The sequence below is a fragment of the Parambassis ranga genome, chromosome 5 (genome assembly GCF_900634625.1).
Source record: "Parambassis ranga chromosome 5, fParRan2.1, whole genome shotgun sequence".
Taxonomy (NCBI): Eukaryota; Metazoa; Chordata; class Actinopteri; family Ambassidae; genus Parambassis; species Parambassis ranga.
The window spans coordinates 4,391,320-4,410,357 of record NC_041026.1 but is presented as its reverse complement, the minus strand read 5'-3'; the positions used below and the strand labels follow the sequence as shown (position 1 = coordinate 4,410,357).

General features: G+C 44.2%; 2 protein-coding genes and 1 long non-coding RNA gene across 3 annotated transcripts; 2 read left to right on the top strand and 1 right to left on the bottom strand.

Annotated features, from left to right (window-relative positions):
• Positions 1–4,082: 4,082 nt before the first annotated feature.
• LOC114435815 (uncharacterized) lies at positions 4,083–5,148 on the top strand. Its single transcript, XR_003670651.1, has 3 exons — positions 4,083–4,219; positions 4,290–4,442; positions 5,082–5,148. It is a non-coding gene; the product is annotated as an uncharacterized LOC114435815 (long non-coding RNA).
• A 261-nt stretch (positions 5,149–5,409) lies between these two features.
• Positions 5,410–9,440, top strand: LOC114435756 (uncharacterized). The gene is made up of 4 exons (XM_028405700.1): positions 5,410–5,576; positions 7,735–8,079; positions 8,565–9,261; positions 9,323–9,440. The coding sequence occupies exons 2-4, from the start codon at positions 7,744–7,746 to the stop codon at positions 9,412–9,414; spliced, it is 1,125 nt and encodes a 374-aa protein (XP_028261501.1). The 5' UTR covers positions 5,410–5,576; positions 7,735–7,743; the 3' UTR covers positions 9,415–9,440.
• A 7,750-nt stretch (positions 9,441–17,190) lies between these two features.
• LOC114435414 (butyrophilin-like protein 2) lies at positions 17,191–18,409 on the bottom strand. The gene is made up of 4 exons (XM_028405082.1): positions 18,275–18,409; positions 17,437–17,814; positions 17,273–17,353; positions 17,191–17,204 (listed from the first exon to the last, which is right to left on the bottom strand). The coding sequence occupies exons 1-4, from the start codon at positions 18,354–18,356 to the stop codon at positions 17,191–17,193; spliced, it is 555 nt and encodes a 184-aa protein (XP_028260883.1). The 5' UTR covers positions 18,357–18,409.
• Positions 18,410–19,038: the final 629 nt, after the last annotated feature.

The following is a 19,038-nucleotide window of genomic DNA, read 5'->3' as shown; positions in this document are numbered from 1 at the left end:
GCCATTCAGAGAGACCTGAAGGTGAAAACCAGAGAGGCTAAAGAAAACTACAGGAGGAAGCTGGAGTGGAAGCTCCAGCAGAACAACATGAGGGAGGTCTGGAGTGGCATGAGGACCATCACAGGTTTCAGACCAGCTAGCAGAGGGGTCGATGGTAGCGTGGAAAGGGACAATGAATTAAACCTGTTCTTTAACAGATTTGACACTGCGGTCCCGGTCCCCGCTGACTCTCCTGTTTTCAAACCTGCACTGCTCCCTCCCCTCCCCCCTCTTGATGCCTCCATCACCTACAATGGCCCCACACCACCACCTCCAATCACCTCCTCTAACGGCCCTCTTCTGTCTGTGCACTCCCCTTCTCTGCACTCTCAGTCTCCACTCTTCACACCTCTCCAGGTTAGACGACAGCTGAGCAAACTCCCCACCAGCAAGGCTGCTGGACCTGATGGTGTTAGCCCTCGAGTCCTCAAAGACTGTGCTGACCAGCTCTGTGGAGTGCTTCACCAGGTCTTCATCATGAGGCTGAGTCTCCAGAGGGTCGTTGTGCTATGGAAGATGTCCTGCATAGTGCTAGTGCCGAAGACGCCGTGGCCCAGTGGTTCTTCGGACTACCGACCAGTGGCACTGATGTCACACATGATGAAGACCGTGGAGAGACTCATTCTGGAACAGCTCCGGCCTACTGTACAGCCTACTGCTGGACCAGCCAGGTGGGTGCTACCAGACAGAGTCATGTCACCTTCAGACGTTTTCTGAGGACTCTGCCATAGTGGGATGTATCAGCAAAGGTGGAGAGTCTGACTCCACAAGAAGGGCCAGAGCCGCCTCTATTTTCTGAGGAGGCTCCGGTCCTTTAACATCTGTCGGACTATGCTGAGGATTTTTTGTGAGTCTGTGGTTGCCAGTGCCATTTTGTTTGCTGTTGTGTGCTGGGGCAGCAGACTGAAAGCAGTGGAAACACAAACAGACTCAATAAACCCTCTACATGCTCCCTCTAGGAAACATCATCCAGAAGCATGGCATAAACTTTCATTGTTATGCTGATGATACCCAGCTGTATTTATCCATGAAGCCTGAAGAAACGGAGCCGCTAGTCAGACTACAGGCGTGTCTAAAGGACATAAGGGACTGGATGTCCTCCAACTTTTTACTATTAAACTCGGACAAGACTGAGGTCAATGTTTTTGGACCTAAACATCTCAGAACTAGATTATCAGATAATACTTTCTCTCTGGATGGACTTACTCTGGCCTCCAGTACGACTGTGAGGAACCTTGGAGTTATCTTTGATCAAGACATGTCGTTTGTCTCTCATATTAAGCAGGTCTCCAAGACCGCTTTCTTTCACCTGCGTAATATTACTAAGATCAGGAGCATCCTCTCTCAGAGTGATGCTGAAAAGCTCATCCATGCTTTTGTCACTTCAAGACTGGACTACTGCAACTATTGTCAGGATGTCCACATAACTCCATCAACAGTCTGCAGCTGATCCAGAATACAGCAGCTAGAGTTCTGACAGGAAGCAGCCAAAGGGATCATATCTCTCCTGTCCTAGCGTCTCTTCACTGGCTCCCAGTGGACTCAAGAATACACTTCAAGATCCTTCTTCTAACCTACAAGGCTCTTCATGGACTTGCTCCATTGTATCTGCAGGACCTGATTGTACCATATGTTCCTAATAGGACACTCAGATCTCTGAGTGCAGGTTTACTTGTAGTTCCTAGGATTCATAAAAGTAGAATGGGAGGATGAGCTTTCAGCTATCAGGCACCGCTATTATGGAACCAGTTACCAATCTGGGTCCGAGAGGCAGACACTGCCTCCACCTTTAATACTAGACTTAAAACTTTTCTGTTTAGTAAGGCGTACAGTTAGCCTTAGACCTAGTGTGTAGCACAGCTATGCTGCTCTAGGCCTACGTTGTCAGGGGCACAAACATGATCCACTGAGCAGTTTCCTCTCACCCTCTAACCTCTCCTTTTCTCTCCTTAGTCTGGCTCACACTGGTCTCAAGACCTGCATGCTGACCTGCAGTCCGGCTCGTGAAGTCTCTCTTGCCCTACGTTGTCGGGGGGCACAAACACGATCCACTGAGCAGTTTCCCTCTCACCCTCTGACCTCTCCTCTACTCTCCTTAGTCTGGCTCATACTGGGTAATATCGTCTCATAATCTGTGTTACTGTCTGCCTCGTAGTTCTGTGCCTCGCTCTCTCTTTGCAGGTCTTTGCATACTCAGAATCAGAATCAGAATCAGAAATGCTTTATTGATCCCAGGGGAAATTGCTTTCGTTCCAGGTGCTCCGTGTGTACTCAAAAAAGACAAAATAAGGTAAAGTAGTGAGCATAAAAATAAAAAATATAAAATAAAACCTAATAAATTCTAAACATTAATATACATTCAAGTCAAATCCTGGCAAGTGAAGACTAAAGTCATATAATACAACTTGTACCGTGTGCAGTAAAATCTTGTCTAAATAAATCCAATATGGATATGATTACAAGACAGTGTGTTCTGGTCTCAGAGGGAGGTGTTGTACAGTTTGATGGCCACAGGAAGGAAGGACCTCCTGTGACTGACCTGCAGTCTGGCCCCTGATCTCTCCTGTGCTCATCGACTTCACTAACCCCTGCTGCTCATCTTTGCTACCAAATTACTATTCCTACTTATGGACTGACGATATATATAGATATCTATTACAATATAATCACTGTTTCATCTTGCTGTCATGTTTGCTCTGTACTGTATCATGTTTGCTCCTCTCTCTCTCTCTTCTCTCTCTCTCCCCCTCTCTCTCTCTCTCTCCTTCATCCTCTCTCTCTCATTCTCTCTCTCTCTTCTCTCTCTCCTCTCTCTCTCTCTCTCTCTCCTTCATCCTCTCGACTAGCAGCAGGACTGGTTCCCCCTTAAGTTGACGGGTCCTGCTCAAGGTTTCTTCCTCTTAAAGGGAGTTTTTCCTTGCCACAGTGCTCTTAGGGGGGTTCCTGTGAAACGCTTTGAGACAATGTCTGATTGTAATATGTGCTATATAAATAAAACTGAATTGAATTGAATTAAACTGATCAGAAGGGCCGGGGATGTTGTGGGGGTGGAGCTGGATCACCTGACAGCAGCGTCAGACAGAAGGATGATGGCTAAGCTGCAGGGGATCCTGGAGAACAGCTTCCATCCTCTCCACCACGTGCTGCTGAGGTGCAGGAGGACTTTCAGTGCCAGACTGATCCCTCCTAAAAGCACCACTGATTAGGTTTTTTTTTCTGATTCTGATTCTGAAAATAATTTGAAAGATCTCCATCAGCTGCTGGACTGTTCTATGACATACGTGGTAACTCTGACAATCTGTTGGTCACATGACCCAGAGCAGATCGACATAGCTTGATGTATTGATCATCAGCAGGTGTGCAGACCTCTGTAAAAGCAGATGTTTTTGTTGCTCTGCAGCATGTAACACAATGACATGAGGGACAGACATAAACTATGATGTTAGAGAAGCAGCACGCTGCGCATCAATCTGAGTCCACAGGTGACCCAGAGGGTCGTTAGCAGACTGTAGGTAGTTATGGCCAAATGAAGCCCCATGAATCACAGAGGCTTTCCAACCTATTGCTTCACCCAAAGGTTCTAGGTCTTTGAAACAATGAAATGGTAAATAGCGCCATCTGCTGGGCAAATGAACATATTCCGTCACTGCAACAGATTGTTGTATCTGTAAAAGTGATTAAAAACAGTAAGTATGATGATTCACTGACTGAACATCTGTCCATTCTACAGGCTGTCACCAGGCTGTGTGCTTGTTAATGAAGGATTAAGAATTACTTTATTAATCCACATGGGGGAAATTAACAAACAAATGTGCATGTTTATAAAATGTATTTGATTGAAATGAAAAAATAACACATCAATATATCTATACATGAAATTTACAAATCCATTTATTAAGCTCAATTTTCAGTGGAGACGTTGTTGCAGCAGCTTTGACTCTGATGTCCATCAGTTGTTTCTGTCCACACCATGACAGCCTTCCTCCTGCAGGTCCTGTGTGTCCATCTGAGGCCGGAGGAGATAAAGTCCCTTTAACAGATGTGTGTGAGTGAAGCTGCTGTCCTCTCTGTTCACAAAGACCCCCTGAGCAAGACACCTAGAGTGGAGGGACTTTACTGACCTGGAAGGAGAAGAGACACATGTCAAACACCTGTCTCCCAAACATCTGTCGGCCATCAGGTAAAAACAACTAAAGACTTTTGACTCACTTGTGATTTTTGGAGCTTTGACACAAACACGTATAAACCAGATCCAGCACCGAGGACCAGAGGGACCAGGAAGACCACCAGAGGCTCAGCCTGCACCGATGAGACGAACCACCAAGATCTGAGAGACAGAGACGCGAACCACTGAGACTGAAATCCACTAAAACTGTTGTATCTGTAAATGTGATTTAAAAACGGTAAGTATGATGATTCCAGCATGTCTCTCACAGGCTGAACATCTGTCCATTCTACAGGCATCCATCAGTCAGCAAACATCCTGGTTTCACAAGATGTTTGTGCGTCTGATGTTTTTCTCCATCAGGTTTGTGTGTCACAGACCTCTGCATGAATGGTGACTCTCTGCTCTGGATTGGAAAAAGACCAAAACACATATTTACCCAGGCTGTAGTTACAGTAAATTCAAGCTTTGCATGAGAAGTTGTAACAGTTCCTGAGAAAAACAGGAAGAAAGATTCCACACTAAGAAATTGCTGTAAATTTACAGCCATTTTTCAACAGTAATATATTGTACTAATATAATACGGGTGTAGTTTGCAATGCATTGTGGGCTGTTCAATGTGAAGCAACAGCACAGCACACAGCCGGCAACAGTATGTTACAAGTTACAGTACTCTACAGTATTTTTAAAAAATAAAAAAAGGTGCCAACTGCAGGAGGGAAAATGTCCTCCTTTCCCAGAGCACTGGGGACTGTTGCTATGAACAAGAAGTCCTGCTTCATCTGCATCGTATTACAAATCTAATCTTTATCTGCCAGGGAATCCTACTACCAGCCCAGCACTTTTTTTTTGTAATATGGCCGTCTGTTCTTTACAGGTGTCCTTGCTCTGTAGCTGAGATCGAGACAACTCTCCCTCCTCCGGAAGCCCTCTCTGACACTGAGTAACCATAAACTATGCAAAACATCAACATGTTTTCAGACGGCAGATCCTCAGTCAGCAGCACTGACTGGTTTCACTTTGACTCCAAGTCAGGAGTCAAGAGTCCAAGTTCTCACTGTTTACTACAATAACAATTTCATCAACACTGTTTCCCGTCTGTTGCATCAATGACTTTTAAATGTTTGTTTTGTTTATTGACAGAGAAATCTGTCAGTGTTTAAACAGTGTTTTTAATGATGTTTTTAATTCCATCATTTGAATCAGCAGATAAAAAAAACTCAACAAACTCACAACCAAGACTGTGGTGAGTTACAGTGGGTGGAGCAGTTCCAGTTAAAGGATCACACACACACTGACATTCTGTGGATATAAATGGGCAAATCTCTCCTGTTTTGATCACTTTTCTGCAGATTTTCATCCACACAGGAAGGTAAGATCAGAATCCTACACTTTAATGATATATTATTCTACAGCTGGTGTTAATGGGCTAGTGGGGCTATGCCCTCTTTATGTTATGTAATAAAGATGGGGAAGTTAATATCTAAATAGCATACAAACATTGTTATAAGTTTAACATTTAGTTTTAGTGAAAACTTAAACCTAAACCACAAGATATCTGATAAATGATCAAATAAAATAATAAAATGGAGCACATCTATCTGGTTTGACTGAAATTAAGATTTTTTTATTTTTAAAAATAACTTTATTTACATTAATAAGCTAAAGCACTGCACATGCAAAACAGTTGAATCCAAGTAATCTGCAAATATTAAAATTCACTGACAAGATAGATTTTTATGAATCCACGTTTGTTTATTTATCAGTGGTGGAAAGTATTTGTACTTCATTACTGTACTTAAGTAAATTTTTATGTATTTCTACTTTACTTAAGTAAAAATAATAGTGCATACTTTATTTTTTTACTCCATTACATGCTGCAGCTGTTACCTGTACTTTCTACTCCACTACATTTCTACAGTGTTTGTAGTTACTTGTTCCATGTAATGAACTGGACTGATGTGAGGTCAGACTCTGCATGGAGGTGGTGTCACGCTGCTCTGGCTTTACTTTTAATACTTTAAGTACATTTAAAATTAAGTACTTAAGACCTTTACTTAAGAAGGATTGTTGATGTTGCACTTCTATGTTTACTTGAGTATATATTTTGCTGGGTAATTGTACTTTTACTTAAGTACCCAGCTTCAGTATTTCCTCCACCACTGACACTAATGTGGCAGGTTGACCTCCCTGGATTCTGGTGGCAGTTTGTTTTTATACAGTATGAGCTCAAGATCATTAACAAACCAACAAACAAATGTGCAGCTGAAGTAAGGTTCTGCTTGACAATCCCCAGGGATTAATAATCTATTCTATCCTGTTCTTACCAGTGCTGAGTTGTAAAAAAATATAACCATATAAAAAAATAACACTTTTTTCATTAGAAATTTATAACAAGACACCAAATAACTTTGTAATGGCAGAACATCCACTGTTTTTATTTAACAGCTGCTTTTATATGTGGCATTTGCAGCTTTTGATGAACTATGACCAAGATCTGCAGCCTTCATACTTGTAACTGTGGTCGTTTTCGTCCTTAAACAAAGCCTGGATATAAATAAGTAAATGCTCACAGTATTTAGTCCAGGTTCTAATCTTAATGTAGTTTTAGCTGTATCACAATCATCCTCACTGTTACGTTCCCCAGTTAGTCCAGGGGATGAGGGGAAGCAACAATAATGTTACCCAGGCCTGAGAAAGAGACAGCAGTCGGAAACGGTGACTATTAATTAAATTTATTAACTTAAACGAATAACAAAATAGTAAATCAAACACATAAGCCAAAACTAAAAAGTTCAGCGCTGATTATCATGCTCTAGTCCCACTGGATGGAGCAAAGACGCATGGTGGGTGCGTCCACAAGTTGGCCCACACTGGCCCCGGCCATGTGCACACCTCCAGTTGATATACTTCTGCTGACGAGGGCCAAGTTGACTCAGGTGTGGATGACCCACTTGGTTCACTGGAAGCACTTGGAAACCTGCACAGAAAACAGAGACAGACATACACACAACAAGTACCGGCACGTAACACTCACAAATAATCACCAACATGTTAATGAAGTTCTCAGTCATCCAGCAACCGATTAGTTCGGCAGTTTCGCATTAAAACGATGAATATGAATCATCTGTGGAAGCTATAAAACACTAAAAACATCAGCCAATCCTCCGGGTGGACCCTGTGCGGAGTATTGGCTGGTTGTAACTCTCTTCCTGCTCTGCGCGCACCAGAGAGGTACGTGCATGATGGCCGAAGTCACAGACCGCAGCTCGTCTTCAGGTAATGCGCGTCCATGTGATCGGGAGGCGTGGCTTCGGGGTGAGCTCTGAGAGAAAGGGGCGTGTGTTTGCTTTGGAAATCTGGCTGACTCTCACTGAGTTTTCAAAATCTCCTACCCTACCTTTAACAAAAGCTTTACAATTCATAAATAATGTGACATGAAAGTTTGTGTTGTATCACCTGTCAGTCCATGAAGTTGCTGAACTCAGGTGTAATAAATGATTTTATTCTCTTCTAAACTGATGTTACAGATCTGGACCATGGCCTTAGTGAAGGTGCAGGGCCTCCTCCTCCTCCTCCTCACTGCTGTCCTGCTTCTGTCCATCAGTCCCACTGGATCTGAAGTGGTGGATTCAGTGAAGGACTGTCCAGAGTTTTTCCTTCAACAAACTCCACCAAATATCCCAGGAGTCTTAGAGAACGGGAACATTCAGGACCAGAACCGATACAAAGTCATCTGCCAGACTTTATCTGACCAGAGAACCTTTGTGACGGTTTATGACACCGAGAACAAGATTCCAGTGTTTTCTGCCTCCAGGTACACAATAAGTGTTGGTAAAAGACCCAAGAATCCCAGGTGGTTGATTGAACCACAGGTGTGTTTGTTTTACACATAAATGCTGCATCCACCTCTCAGTTTTATCCAGCAACTGTTTAAAATATTAAAATATCAGTTATTTGGAATACATTTGAAAACATTTCATACAATTGACTGAAATATTATCCCATCCTCAGGGCTTATATGATGATATGTGGCGCCCTCCTGTGGTCATATGGATACAGAGCATGTGACATATTTTTCAGGACAGCGTTTATTACTTATGGTTCTAATGTGTAACGGTCTGTCACCATCCACCCTCCACCTCCACCGCAGATTTCTGGCTTCCTTTATATCTGTGGACTTTGTTCCTCCCTAAATAATCATATTTGATACATAGTGGTGCAGATTCCATTCTCACAGACCTGAGAGCAATTTCCAGTTATTGTAGGCGATTTATCAGTTCATAAATGTTTCATTCTGTTTATTCTACATAACTTATTGAAATAATTGAACATTTAATCTGCTTTTTCACTGTTACAGCTTGAGGACACACGTGCAAACAAGAATATGACTAAAGCAGGGTCTAAGACATACAACCACCAGGCTGGTGACATTGATTACAAAAGCCAGTCACATTTTGACAGAGGACATTTATTACCAAGCTCTTATGGACTTGACCAAAAGGCTACGTTCACTCTGACCAACGTTGTTCCTCAGATAAAGTCATTCAACCAGGGGAGCTGGAACAACATGGAGCAATGTGTCAAATGTGTTATGGATAAATTCTGCTATAACAACAATAATAACACAGAAGCCTTTGTAGTAATCGGAGCAGAGCCCGGCAACACCCTCCTCAATAACAAGGTCAATATTCCTTCCAAGATGTGGACAGCATTCTGCTGCTACAGCAACAGTAAGCAGAGGTGGCTAGCAGGTGCACACTGGGATGAGAATGAAGACAAACGGAATACATATCTACAGACTAAGACGTTGGTAGAGCTCTCTACAGACCTGGGAAAACAATTCGATCTGTTTCATGGAACACGATGTCCTCTTCACACAACTGTCACCGAGTTTTATTCACAACTGAACAATTCTTGCCACTGTCCACCACCTATTTCAACTACGTCTGTTCCCTCCACTTCCACATCTAATCCACCAACCAACACATTCACCCCAGCTAGTACCACATCTTCTTCTCTTAGCACCGCATCTGTCCCTGTCAGTACCACATCTGGTCCGTCTAGTACCACACCTTCCTCTTAGCACCGCATCTGTCCCTGTCAGTACCACATCTGGTCCGTCTAGTACCACACCTGCTCCTCTTAGCACCGCATCTGTCCCTGTCAGTACCACATCTGGTCCGTCTAGTACCACACCTGCTCCTTAGCACCGCATCTGTCCCTGTCAGTACCACATCTGGTCCGTCTAGTACCACACCTGCTCCTCTTAGCACAGCATCTGTCCCTGTCAGTACCACATCTGGTCCGTCTAGTACCACACCTGCTCCTCTTAGCACCGCATCTGTCCCTGTCAGTACCACATCTGGTCCGTCTAGTACCACACCTGCTCCTCTTAGCACAGCATCTGTCCCTGTCAGTACCACATCTGGTCCGTCTAGTACCACACCTGCTCCTCTTAGCACAGCATCTGTCCCTGTCAGTACCACATCTGGTCCGTCTAGTACCACACCTGCTCCTCTTAGCACCACATCTGTCCCTGTCAGTACCACATCTGGTCCGTCTAGTACCACACCTGCTCCTCTTAGCACAGCATCTGTCCCTGTCAGTACCACATCTGGTCCGTCTAGTACCACACCTGCTCCTCTTAGCACCACATCTGTCCCTGTCAGTACCACATCTGGTCCGTCTAGTACCACACCTGCTCCTCTTAGCACCACATCTGTCCCTGTCAGTACCACATCTGCCTCACTTAGTACAACACCAGCAACTCTTCCTGTGACCACAACATCTGTCCAAGTAACTCCACTAACAACCACTGTCCCTACATCCACAACAAAATTTACTACAACCACAGCAACCATCTCCAAAACAACAACCACCACGACCACAACTATGACAACGACAACTAAGAAGAAGAAGGATGACGGTGATAACAAAAAGGAAGAAAACAAAAATGGCCCACAAGGAGGTGATGTAGTGCGATCACTGCCTAATCCAGGGGTTGGATTGATTGCAAATATTGCAAATATAGGAGGTGCAATGAGTGTACTGCCAGTAATATTGTCTAAGTTTTTGGGAGGAATACCCCTGTTCCTCCTGTTCCCCCTGTTCCCCCGTTGCCCCTGTTCCTCCTGTTGCCCCTGTTCCCCCTGTTGCCCCCGTTGCCCCTGTTCCCCCTGTTCCCCTGTTCCTCCTGTTGCCCCTGCCCCTGTTCCTGTTGCCCCTGTTCCTCCTGTTGCCCCTGCCCCTGTTCCTCCTGTTGCCCCCGTTGCCCCTGTTCCCCCTGTTCCCCCTGTTCCTCCTGTTGCCCCTGCCCCTGTTCCTCCTGTTGCCCCTGTTCCTCCTGTTGCCCCTGCCCCGGTTCCTCCTGTTGCCCCGTTGCCCCTGTTCCCCCTGTTCCTCCTGTTGCCCCTGCCCCTGTTCCTCCTGTTGCCCCTGTTCCTCCTGTTGCCCCCTGCACCCTGGTCCTCTGTTGCCCCTGTTCCTCCTGTTGCCCCTGTTCCCCCCGTTCCCCCTGTTCCCCTTGCCCCTGTTCCCCCTGTTCCTCCTGTTGCCCCTGTTCTCCCTGCTCCTGTACCTACAATTTATATCACTACTCGCAAGTCTACAACAATCCTGTTTCTTATCCAGTAACCTCTGCCCAACAATCACCGGCCACTCCAGCCCAACAACGACCAGGCGTCCAAAACCCCAGTGATCTGGACAACGTCAGTCTCTGTGAGCCGTCCCCTAGGTACCAAATCTGGCACTTCTTCATATGGCTCTCCCACAAAATCCAGTCATTTAGAGACAACATTTGTCCCTTTTGATTATTCTAGGCTGCTGATTTTGATGTGTTTGAGGTGCATGTGTAGGTCTAGGTTAGAATTATCTGGAGACGAAGAACATGGTTGAAGTTGTGGTGTAGTAGTGAACTGTGTCTTTCTGCTCTCCTGACGGCTCTTCAGGCCTTGGTCAGTTCCATCACGACTATTACTCTGATACTGAGGCATCAACTCAATATTCTACTCCATCACTCGCCCTGTCTATCACTTGAATACAAGTTTTTTGATTATAACTTTTTCTTCTTTATCCGACACTCGCCATTAGTACATAATTTCTTTGAGAATTATCACCATTAAGTTTTTTGATAGGTAAAGGGTAAAAATGTCTCTCATATATTTTTCAAATATGATCGTGTTTGTTTATTTTGGAGAAAAAAAATTTAATTTTTAACTCTTGATGACAAATCCAGGTGTAAATGCATGTGTGCTCTTGTTACTGTAACGGTCTCTTTATAATCACATGATCAATAAGCATTAAAGACTGATTCTCTCCAGTTTTGGTTCAACCCTTCCTGTAAAGCAGGGGTCTCAAAATCAACTTACCCGGGGGGCCGCTGGGGGTATAGTCTGGGTGAGGTGGGCCGCATTAAGGCGCCTTAAAAACCAAGGTTTACATATTCCAAAAAAGTACAACTGGTGCAATCGTCTCAATCTTTAATAATAACAGGTCAGAATAGGGATGCAAATTATGATTAATTCAATAATCGTTAGTTGAATGACCTTATCGATCGAATTGATAAGAGGCGATTTTCCTGGGCCTGAATTTCCCTCAGTTTCACTAAGACTAAAATCTAAACATTGTTTACTAAATAAACTGCATGTCATATTCCTTAATGAGTGATTTGCTGTACCATTGGAGATACAGTACAGACAATGACATTTATGTAGGCTAAAATAACAAATCTATTGTGAATAGAAATTAAATAAAACATGTCCAGCTGCTTTACACATGAAAGAAGTGTTCACTGGCTCCTCACACAGACACATGTCAGGAGTCAGCTTGTTTACAGTGAGGCCAGCTACTGAGAACATGTGTTCCATTCAACTAGCATCCTGATTAAAAAGAAAGAAAGAAACTCCAAGTGCTTCATGTGAGCTGCGTATTCACAGCGAGCCAAAATGGAAATGCTGATTAACACGCGGCAGTCTCCTGTTTGATCCATTCTGGGACTTATTCTGACGGAGCACTGCTACATGCGACCAGAGATTACGCCGACACTGAAAACACACACCGTCAACATACCAGCGCCAGGCTGCTGAGACCTGTCCAACAGACAGCGCGTCGCTTTGGCACAGTTTTCAATGCGCGCTCTCATTCTCTGGTGCAGTACGCTCAACACAGAGCTCACCCCGCTGTGTGTGTGTGTGTGTGTGTGTGTGTCGGGGGGCGCGAAATACTCTGCAGCGGAGAAATGCGCGAGCATGCAGAGACAGACAGAAACGACACGCCGAGCAGAACGGAGGCTGGCACTGCTCAAAAAACAATTCAAACTAATATCAGAGAAATACTGACGGGCAATTAATAATAAAAATAAATGCACAGGACAAGCCTCAGTTAAATAGTGCGTGTGAGAAATATGTGCGGGCCGCACTAACACTAACTTGATGTCAACGTGGGGGGGGCACCCAAAATATAGGCTCGCGGGCCGCTACTTTGAGACCCCTGCTGTAAAGTATACAATTATTTGTTCAGCTTTAGTTTTGCTAATAATCTCCAATAGAACTACAACAGTATGTTTATTGATAATGGTAATTTGGTGATGTAGATTTCGGGTGTAGTACCTTTCTTTGACCAGAAGGGGCTGCTGTGGTGACTCTTTTAAAATTAACCATATTCAACACATGGAAACAACACGAGCTGAGCCGAGCCGAGCCGAGCCGAGCCATACCAAACTGGGAACTTCCACTAAGAGAACAGCTCATTGAAGTTTCAAAGTTTTCAAAGCAACACTCATACCCCTACACAACGAGCCAGAGTCATGCTGTGCAGAGGCGTTAGTTGCATTCAAATTTTTAATCGGATTAAACATTATGCTGGATTATTCTGCATTAACTTTGACAGCCCTGGATTTAATGTTTGTGTTTAACTATTTTAAGTGTTAAAGATAAACGGTTGTCTTATGGAACAGTTTGTATTCAACAAGAAAGGAAGGAAGACAAAGACAAGGAAGGCAGCTGGACCAGATGCCATTAGCTCCAGGCTCCTTAAATCCTGTGCAGACCAGCTGTGTGGAGTTATGGAGCATGTCTTCAATCTGAGCCTCAAGCTGGGGGTGGTACCACAGCTCTGGAAGACCTCCTGTGTGGTACCAGTGCCTAAAACACCGCACCCCAAAGACCTCAGCAGCTACAGACCAGTGGCTCTGACAACCCACCTCACGAAGACACTGGAGAGACTGGTCCTGAGACACCTCCGCTCCACAGTGGGCTCCTCCATGGATCCACTGCAGTTTGCCTACAGGCCTAATGTTGGAGTGGAGGATGCTGTTACCTTCCTGCTACACCGAGCTCTTTCTCACCTGGAGAAGCCCGGCAGCACTGTGAGAATCACCTTCTTTGATTTTTCCAGTGCTTTCAACACCATCCACTGGAGCAGACAGGGGTGGACCACCTGCTGTCAGAGTGGATCAGGGACTACCTCACAAACCAACCACAGTTTGTGAGAGCCCAGAACTGTGTGTCTGACCTGCTTACCTGTAGCACGGGTGCCCTCAGGGGACCGTCCTGGCCCCCTTCCTCTTCACCCTGTGCTGCAGGGTCCTGATGACTCCCAGCTTGGACTGCACAGTACATATTGAGGAGGACAGGAGCCTTAATGTGGAAGTGTACAGGAAACCCACACACGGACCAGTACCTATTGTTTGATTCACACCACCCACTGGAACACAAACTGGGAGTCATCAGGACCCTCCAGCACAGAGCACAAACTGTACCAACCAGCTCAGAGGGGAAGAAGAAGGAGCAACACCACATCAGGAAGGCCCTGCAAACATGTGGCTACCCGAAGTGGGCACTCATCAAAGCCACAAAAACAAGACCCCCCAACAACAAGAAGAAGGACAACACCAGGCGAGAAAGAACATCTCCATTCCATATGTGTCAGGAGTATCAGAGAAACTCCGCAGGATCTTCAACAACCATGACATCCCGGTCCATTTCAAACCTATGACAACACTGAGACAGAGACTGGTTCACCCGAAGAATAAGATTCCCAGGGAGAAACACAGCAATGTGATATGCAGTCCAGTGCAGTGAGGAATGCTCTGATCTGTACATTGGAGAAACTAAACAACCACTCCACAGAAGAATGGCTCAGCACAGGAGAGCCACCTCCTCAGGACAAGACTCAGCTGTTCACCTCCACCTCAAAGAGAAAGGAGGACAACAACGTTCACATTTTAGACAGGGAGGAAAGGTGGTATGAAAGAGGAGTCAAGGAAGCCATCTATGTTAAGCTGGAAAAACCTTCCCTTAACAGAGGTGGTGGCCTCAGACATCATCTTTCTACCACATACAATGCAGTGATTCCATCCATTCCCAGGAAGTTTGCACATACAGCAAAAACAAAGGGCTGTCAACCAGTCCCCCTCCGGCAGTTTCATAGTCGTTAGCCAGTCGTTAGACTCACCTGGCCCAGTCAGCCAGAACATCACAGGTAAGTATGGAAACATTTAGTGCTATTGTTTGTAAGTGTTTTAAAGTTTTACCCAGACCCACCCACTGAGGTCTGTAACCACATATAAACCATGTTTCCCCACCAAACAGTTAGAACTGATGAAGCTGCTTGGATGAGCAGCGAAACGTCTTCTAGAAAACTCTACAAGTCCAGACGCCTTGCTTCAATCTTCTCTACGTATATTTTTACTGTTATTTATGTACAGTTTATAAACCACTTCTACCTCCACTCACCTGTGCAAAAACTGTTAATATGTAAATTTTTTTGTTTGAGTCTATTTATATCTTTTTCTTAACTTATCCCTTGACCGAGACCGAAAATTCAGAAGAAGAACGCGGACATATGCTGCGCAGAGCTGATGCTGTGTGCTAAAGCTTGTTCCATACTCCACGAGAACAGAGAGATATGTTCGTGTTCCCGAGGTGACGAGAACAAAGTCCTTTTCGGCCCGGACTTTTTAAAACGTGTGTGCAGAACTCATACGGCCCACTGACTGCAGCGTGCAGCGCACACACAGACAGACAGGGTTTAAAGACATTTCGCTGCTGAACAGCAGAAACCGCAGTTTAAGTGAACATGTGCGGAGGAGCAGGATTTGTTTCTACTATGCGGGTTTTGCTAATTTGCTGTTGACCTGAATGAGTGATGATAACGAGCCGGTCATGTTCAGGGGGGGGGGGGGGGGGGGGGGGGGGGGCGTGACGTGCTCGTAGCATCATAACAGACTGAACTGTGAGGTTCATCCATGAAGGCTGAGTCACTCTGACAGCAGTCAGCTGGTTTTAGGGAGTTATAGAACATGGTTACATGACGAACGCCCATTTAAAAAGTATTATTATCCTGCTACAGTGGAGCATTGTCTGCCAGTATGATATCCTCATACAGCTAAAACTGTAATGGACAGAATGAAAAGTCTGTCAGCTGGAGCTCAGCTTTAGAAAGAGAGGAGAGTGAGGCAGAGAGGAAGAGGTGAGGAAGATGAGAGAAGAGATACTGTTGCTGCATTAGAAACATGTTGAAGAAAACATATATCTCAATCACAACTATCAAATAAATAATAGTGTATATAATTTAAATAATTTTTAATTCCCATTGCCAGATAGATAAGTGAGGAGTGACTGCCAGAAAATACAGAGAGAACGCAAACAGGAACTGAAGAGTGCTGTAACTTTGAATCTTCATTATGGATTTCTGACAGGCAGACTCGTTGGATAGTTTGTCCATAATTTGAACGAGTACTATCGGTACATGTATTTATTTTTTTATTTACCTGTGTTCATTAAACAAGGTCCAAGAAAAAAGAAAAGAAAAAAAGGTTAGGCGCACCAGTGCAAAAAGTTAGTCTAGAGCCCTGGGGACTAATAAAGGTTTCTTAATCTTAATCTTAATCACAATTTGTGCTCATTGATTTTGTAAAATGATTTATCAAACATTTCATTATATTGATTGAACTTTTATTTTGTTAAATGTAGGGACTGCAGAGTGTCCCAGCATGCACTGTGCTCTGTGCAGCAGGTGAGTTTAAAGAAAACAGAGACGGGGATCTGTCTACATTCATGTTTATTAAAATGTATTTGATTGTAATAAAAATAAATAAACATATCAACATATATCTATACATATATACATTAAATATACAAATCAATTTATCTATAAATACATATATACATCTAAAGTAATTTACAACAAACAGGTTTAACAGTTTACAGACCAGAGCCGTCAAGGTTGGACACATTATATACATCAAATTCATAGCTACTAGTATTTTCTTATGTCAAACTCTTGGTGTCTCTTTCCTAAAGTTCTGTTCAACAATGAATAATAAAAACATCCTCTCAAACAACCACTTCCAGTTTTCCACTTTCACAGCTGAGCATGGTGCAAAGCTGCATGGACAAAAGCTCTGTCTGTCTCCCAGTGGACACGTGGTTGCAGCAGCTTTGACTCTGATGTCCATCAGTTGTGTCTGTCCACACCATGACAGCCTTCCTCCTGCAGGTCCTGTGAGTCCATCTGAGGCCGGAGGAGATAAAGTCCCTTTAACAGATGTGTGTGAGTGAAGCTGCTGTCCTCTCTGTTCACAAAGACCCCCTGAGCAAGGCACCTAGAGTGGAGGGACTTTACTGACCTGGAAGCAGAAGAGACGAGACACACGTCAAACACCTGTCTCCCAAACATCTGTCGGCCATCAGGTAAAAACAACTAAAGACTTTTGACTCACTTCTGATTTTTGGTGATTTGACACAAACACGTATAAACCAGATCCAACACCGAGGACCAGAAGGAAGACCAGGAAGACCACCAGAGGGATCAGCCTGCTCCGATGAGACGAACCACCGAGATCTGTGAGACAGAGACGAGAACCACTGAGACTGAAATCCACTAAAACTGGAACATTGAGGTGAGTGTCTGCTGCTTTACAGCTGCTAACACTGTGTTTCATTCAGCCACCACCTGCAAACACACTGAAGGTCAGATAGAGGTCAGATTTTCAAGCCTAAAGAGAAAAATAAAAGAAATAATGCTGGATTTTTTACAGAGTTTTGATCTTTGTTTAAGTCTCACCATCAGATTCCTCCTTTGGAGCTTGGTGGTTTCTGGGATCCAGTGGTGTCTCTGTTGTCCCTGTTTTAGCTGGTTTTGCTTCTGGAAGAACAGAAGATTCAGACTTTTTTATGAAAATAACATTTAAAGAAGAGTTGTTGAAGTCACTGATGTTGCTTACTCACCAATGATCAGACTAACGATCGATGACTGAGTCCATCCCTTTAACATTGGGATGTAGCATCTGTATCTTCCTTCATCTTCCTCTGAGACATTGAAGATTTTGAGTGATATGTTTCCATGATTGAGTCCGTCTTTGAACAGCATGGTCCTCCCTCTGTACGCCTCCATTTGCATGTTGGGGTCCTCTTTGTAGTGCCGGTACAGACTGACATACTCCTCTCCTTTCAGCTGGTCTCTGGGGTCAGGCGGCAGGTCGGGCTTTAACCACTCCACTGTCCGCTCTGCCAGATTTAACTCTGGCTCCAGGCGACACGTCAAGATGACATCATCACCTGGAGCAGCTGTAACGGTCTTAGGTGAGCCGATGACCTGATACTGACCTGAGAAAGAAGGAGGACATTTTGAATACATTTTATTCTTATCAAGTAAACAAAACTTGTGACCGGCTCCATAGAGGTGCTTTGAGAAAGTTACCAGTTGGTAAGGAAGTGGTTGCTCGAATATATGGTTTGCACGAATTACCAGTGCAGCAGATGTTGGTGCTGTAAGCACACACATACACACACTCAGTGTTGAACAATTCATTTCTGTAAAATACAGAAGCGGCCCCTGCAGCACTTGCACACAGTGACCATCACTTCTTCACATCCAGCGACTGAAGTTTTGCATGTTGATTTATGCAGTACATGTATAAATCAGCAAGATTAGGTGAATATGTCCTTATATCACAGAAAAGAGACGACTGGTGGAAAACACTGAGTTATAATCAGAGGTTAATGCACTAAAAAGATCATATTTCATTACAGTGTAGAAATAAGCAGAGTAGCAGTATGATCTTACCTTCCACACATGTGACGATGAGAATGAGTAGAAAAGTGATCAGAGTCAGAGCAGAAGAGAGAAAACCGTCCTCACTGCCCATTGAGATCCACAGAGTGTCAGCGTGTGAAACAACCCAGAGGCTGTGTGAATATATAACTCTGAAACCACTCCGCCCACACTGACTCACTACAGGCTGAGACTTCAGAGACTCCGCCCACATTACTCAAATTACTCGGTCAAAGGGATCCCCTCAGTGACGTAGCTCAGTCTGACTGCACCACTGTGATCCAGCAGCTCTGCCCACTTTACACCTGCTGTAACGGGGCGCACTGTGACCTGCAGTCTGTCTCCACTGTTTGGTTCTCTGGTGTTCTTTGCATGATTTTAGGATAATTACATCATGATAGTGAGAGTCTGTAGTGTTTCTGTTCTATTTTTAGGTCAGAGCTATTTATAGTGGAACAGGCTACCCCCACATTCTTAGATGGATGATGATTCACTGCTTCATGTTTGGTTTGTTTTTAACCTCACCTGTGAATGAGGTCAGCTGCACCTCCAGAGCTGCCACACACAGCGTACAAGGGCTGTAAATGTAGCTAATGTTTAACCTGAAGACAGTCTGTCCCAGAGACAGGTTAACATGCTTGTATAGGTTGTCCAATAAAACCTTCCACCGGAGCTTATGACCATAAATACATAAAGGTGCAAACTATGACTAAATTATAAACATATAAAACATGACTTATTTTTAATCACCCATGAAATGACTATCATGAATAATT

What these genes read in the sequence shown, in the direction of transcription:
- LOC114435414 (XM_028405082.1), bottom strand. Translation starts at nt 18,356, where the DNA reads ATGGGCAGTGAGGACGGTTTTCTCTCTTCTGCTCTGACTCTGATCACT. An exon ending in CATCGTCACATGTGTGGAAG is followed by an intron (nt 17,815 to 18,274) that starts GTAAGATCATAC and finishes CTTCTTTCTCAG; the next exon opens with GTCAGTATCAGGTCATCGGC. An exon ending in GATCGTTAGTCTGATCATTG is followed by an intron (nt 17,354 to 17,436) that starts GTGAGTAAGCAA and finishes CTGTTCTTCCAG; the next exon opens with AAGCAAAACCAGCTAAAACA.
- LOC114435756 (XM_028405700.1), top strand. Translation starts at nt 7,744, where the DNA reads ATGGCCTTAGTGAAGGTGCAGGGCCTCCTCCTCCTCCTCCTCACTGCT. An exon ending in GGTGGTTGATTGAACCACAG is followed by an intron (nt 8,080 to 8,564) that starts GTGTGTTTGTTT and finishes TCACTGTTACAG; the next exon opens with CTTGAGGACACACGTGCAAA. An exon ending in CCCTGTCAGTACCACATCTG is followed by an intron (nt 9,262 to 9,322) that starts GTCCGTCTAGTA and finishes GTACCACATCTG; the next exon opens with GTCCGTCTAGTACCACACCT.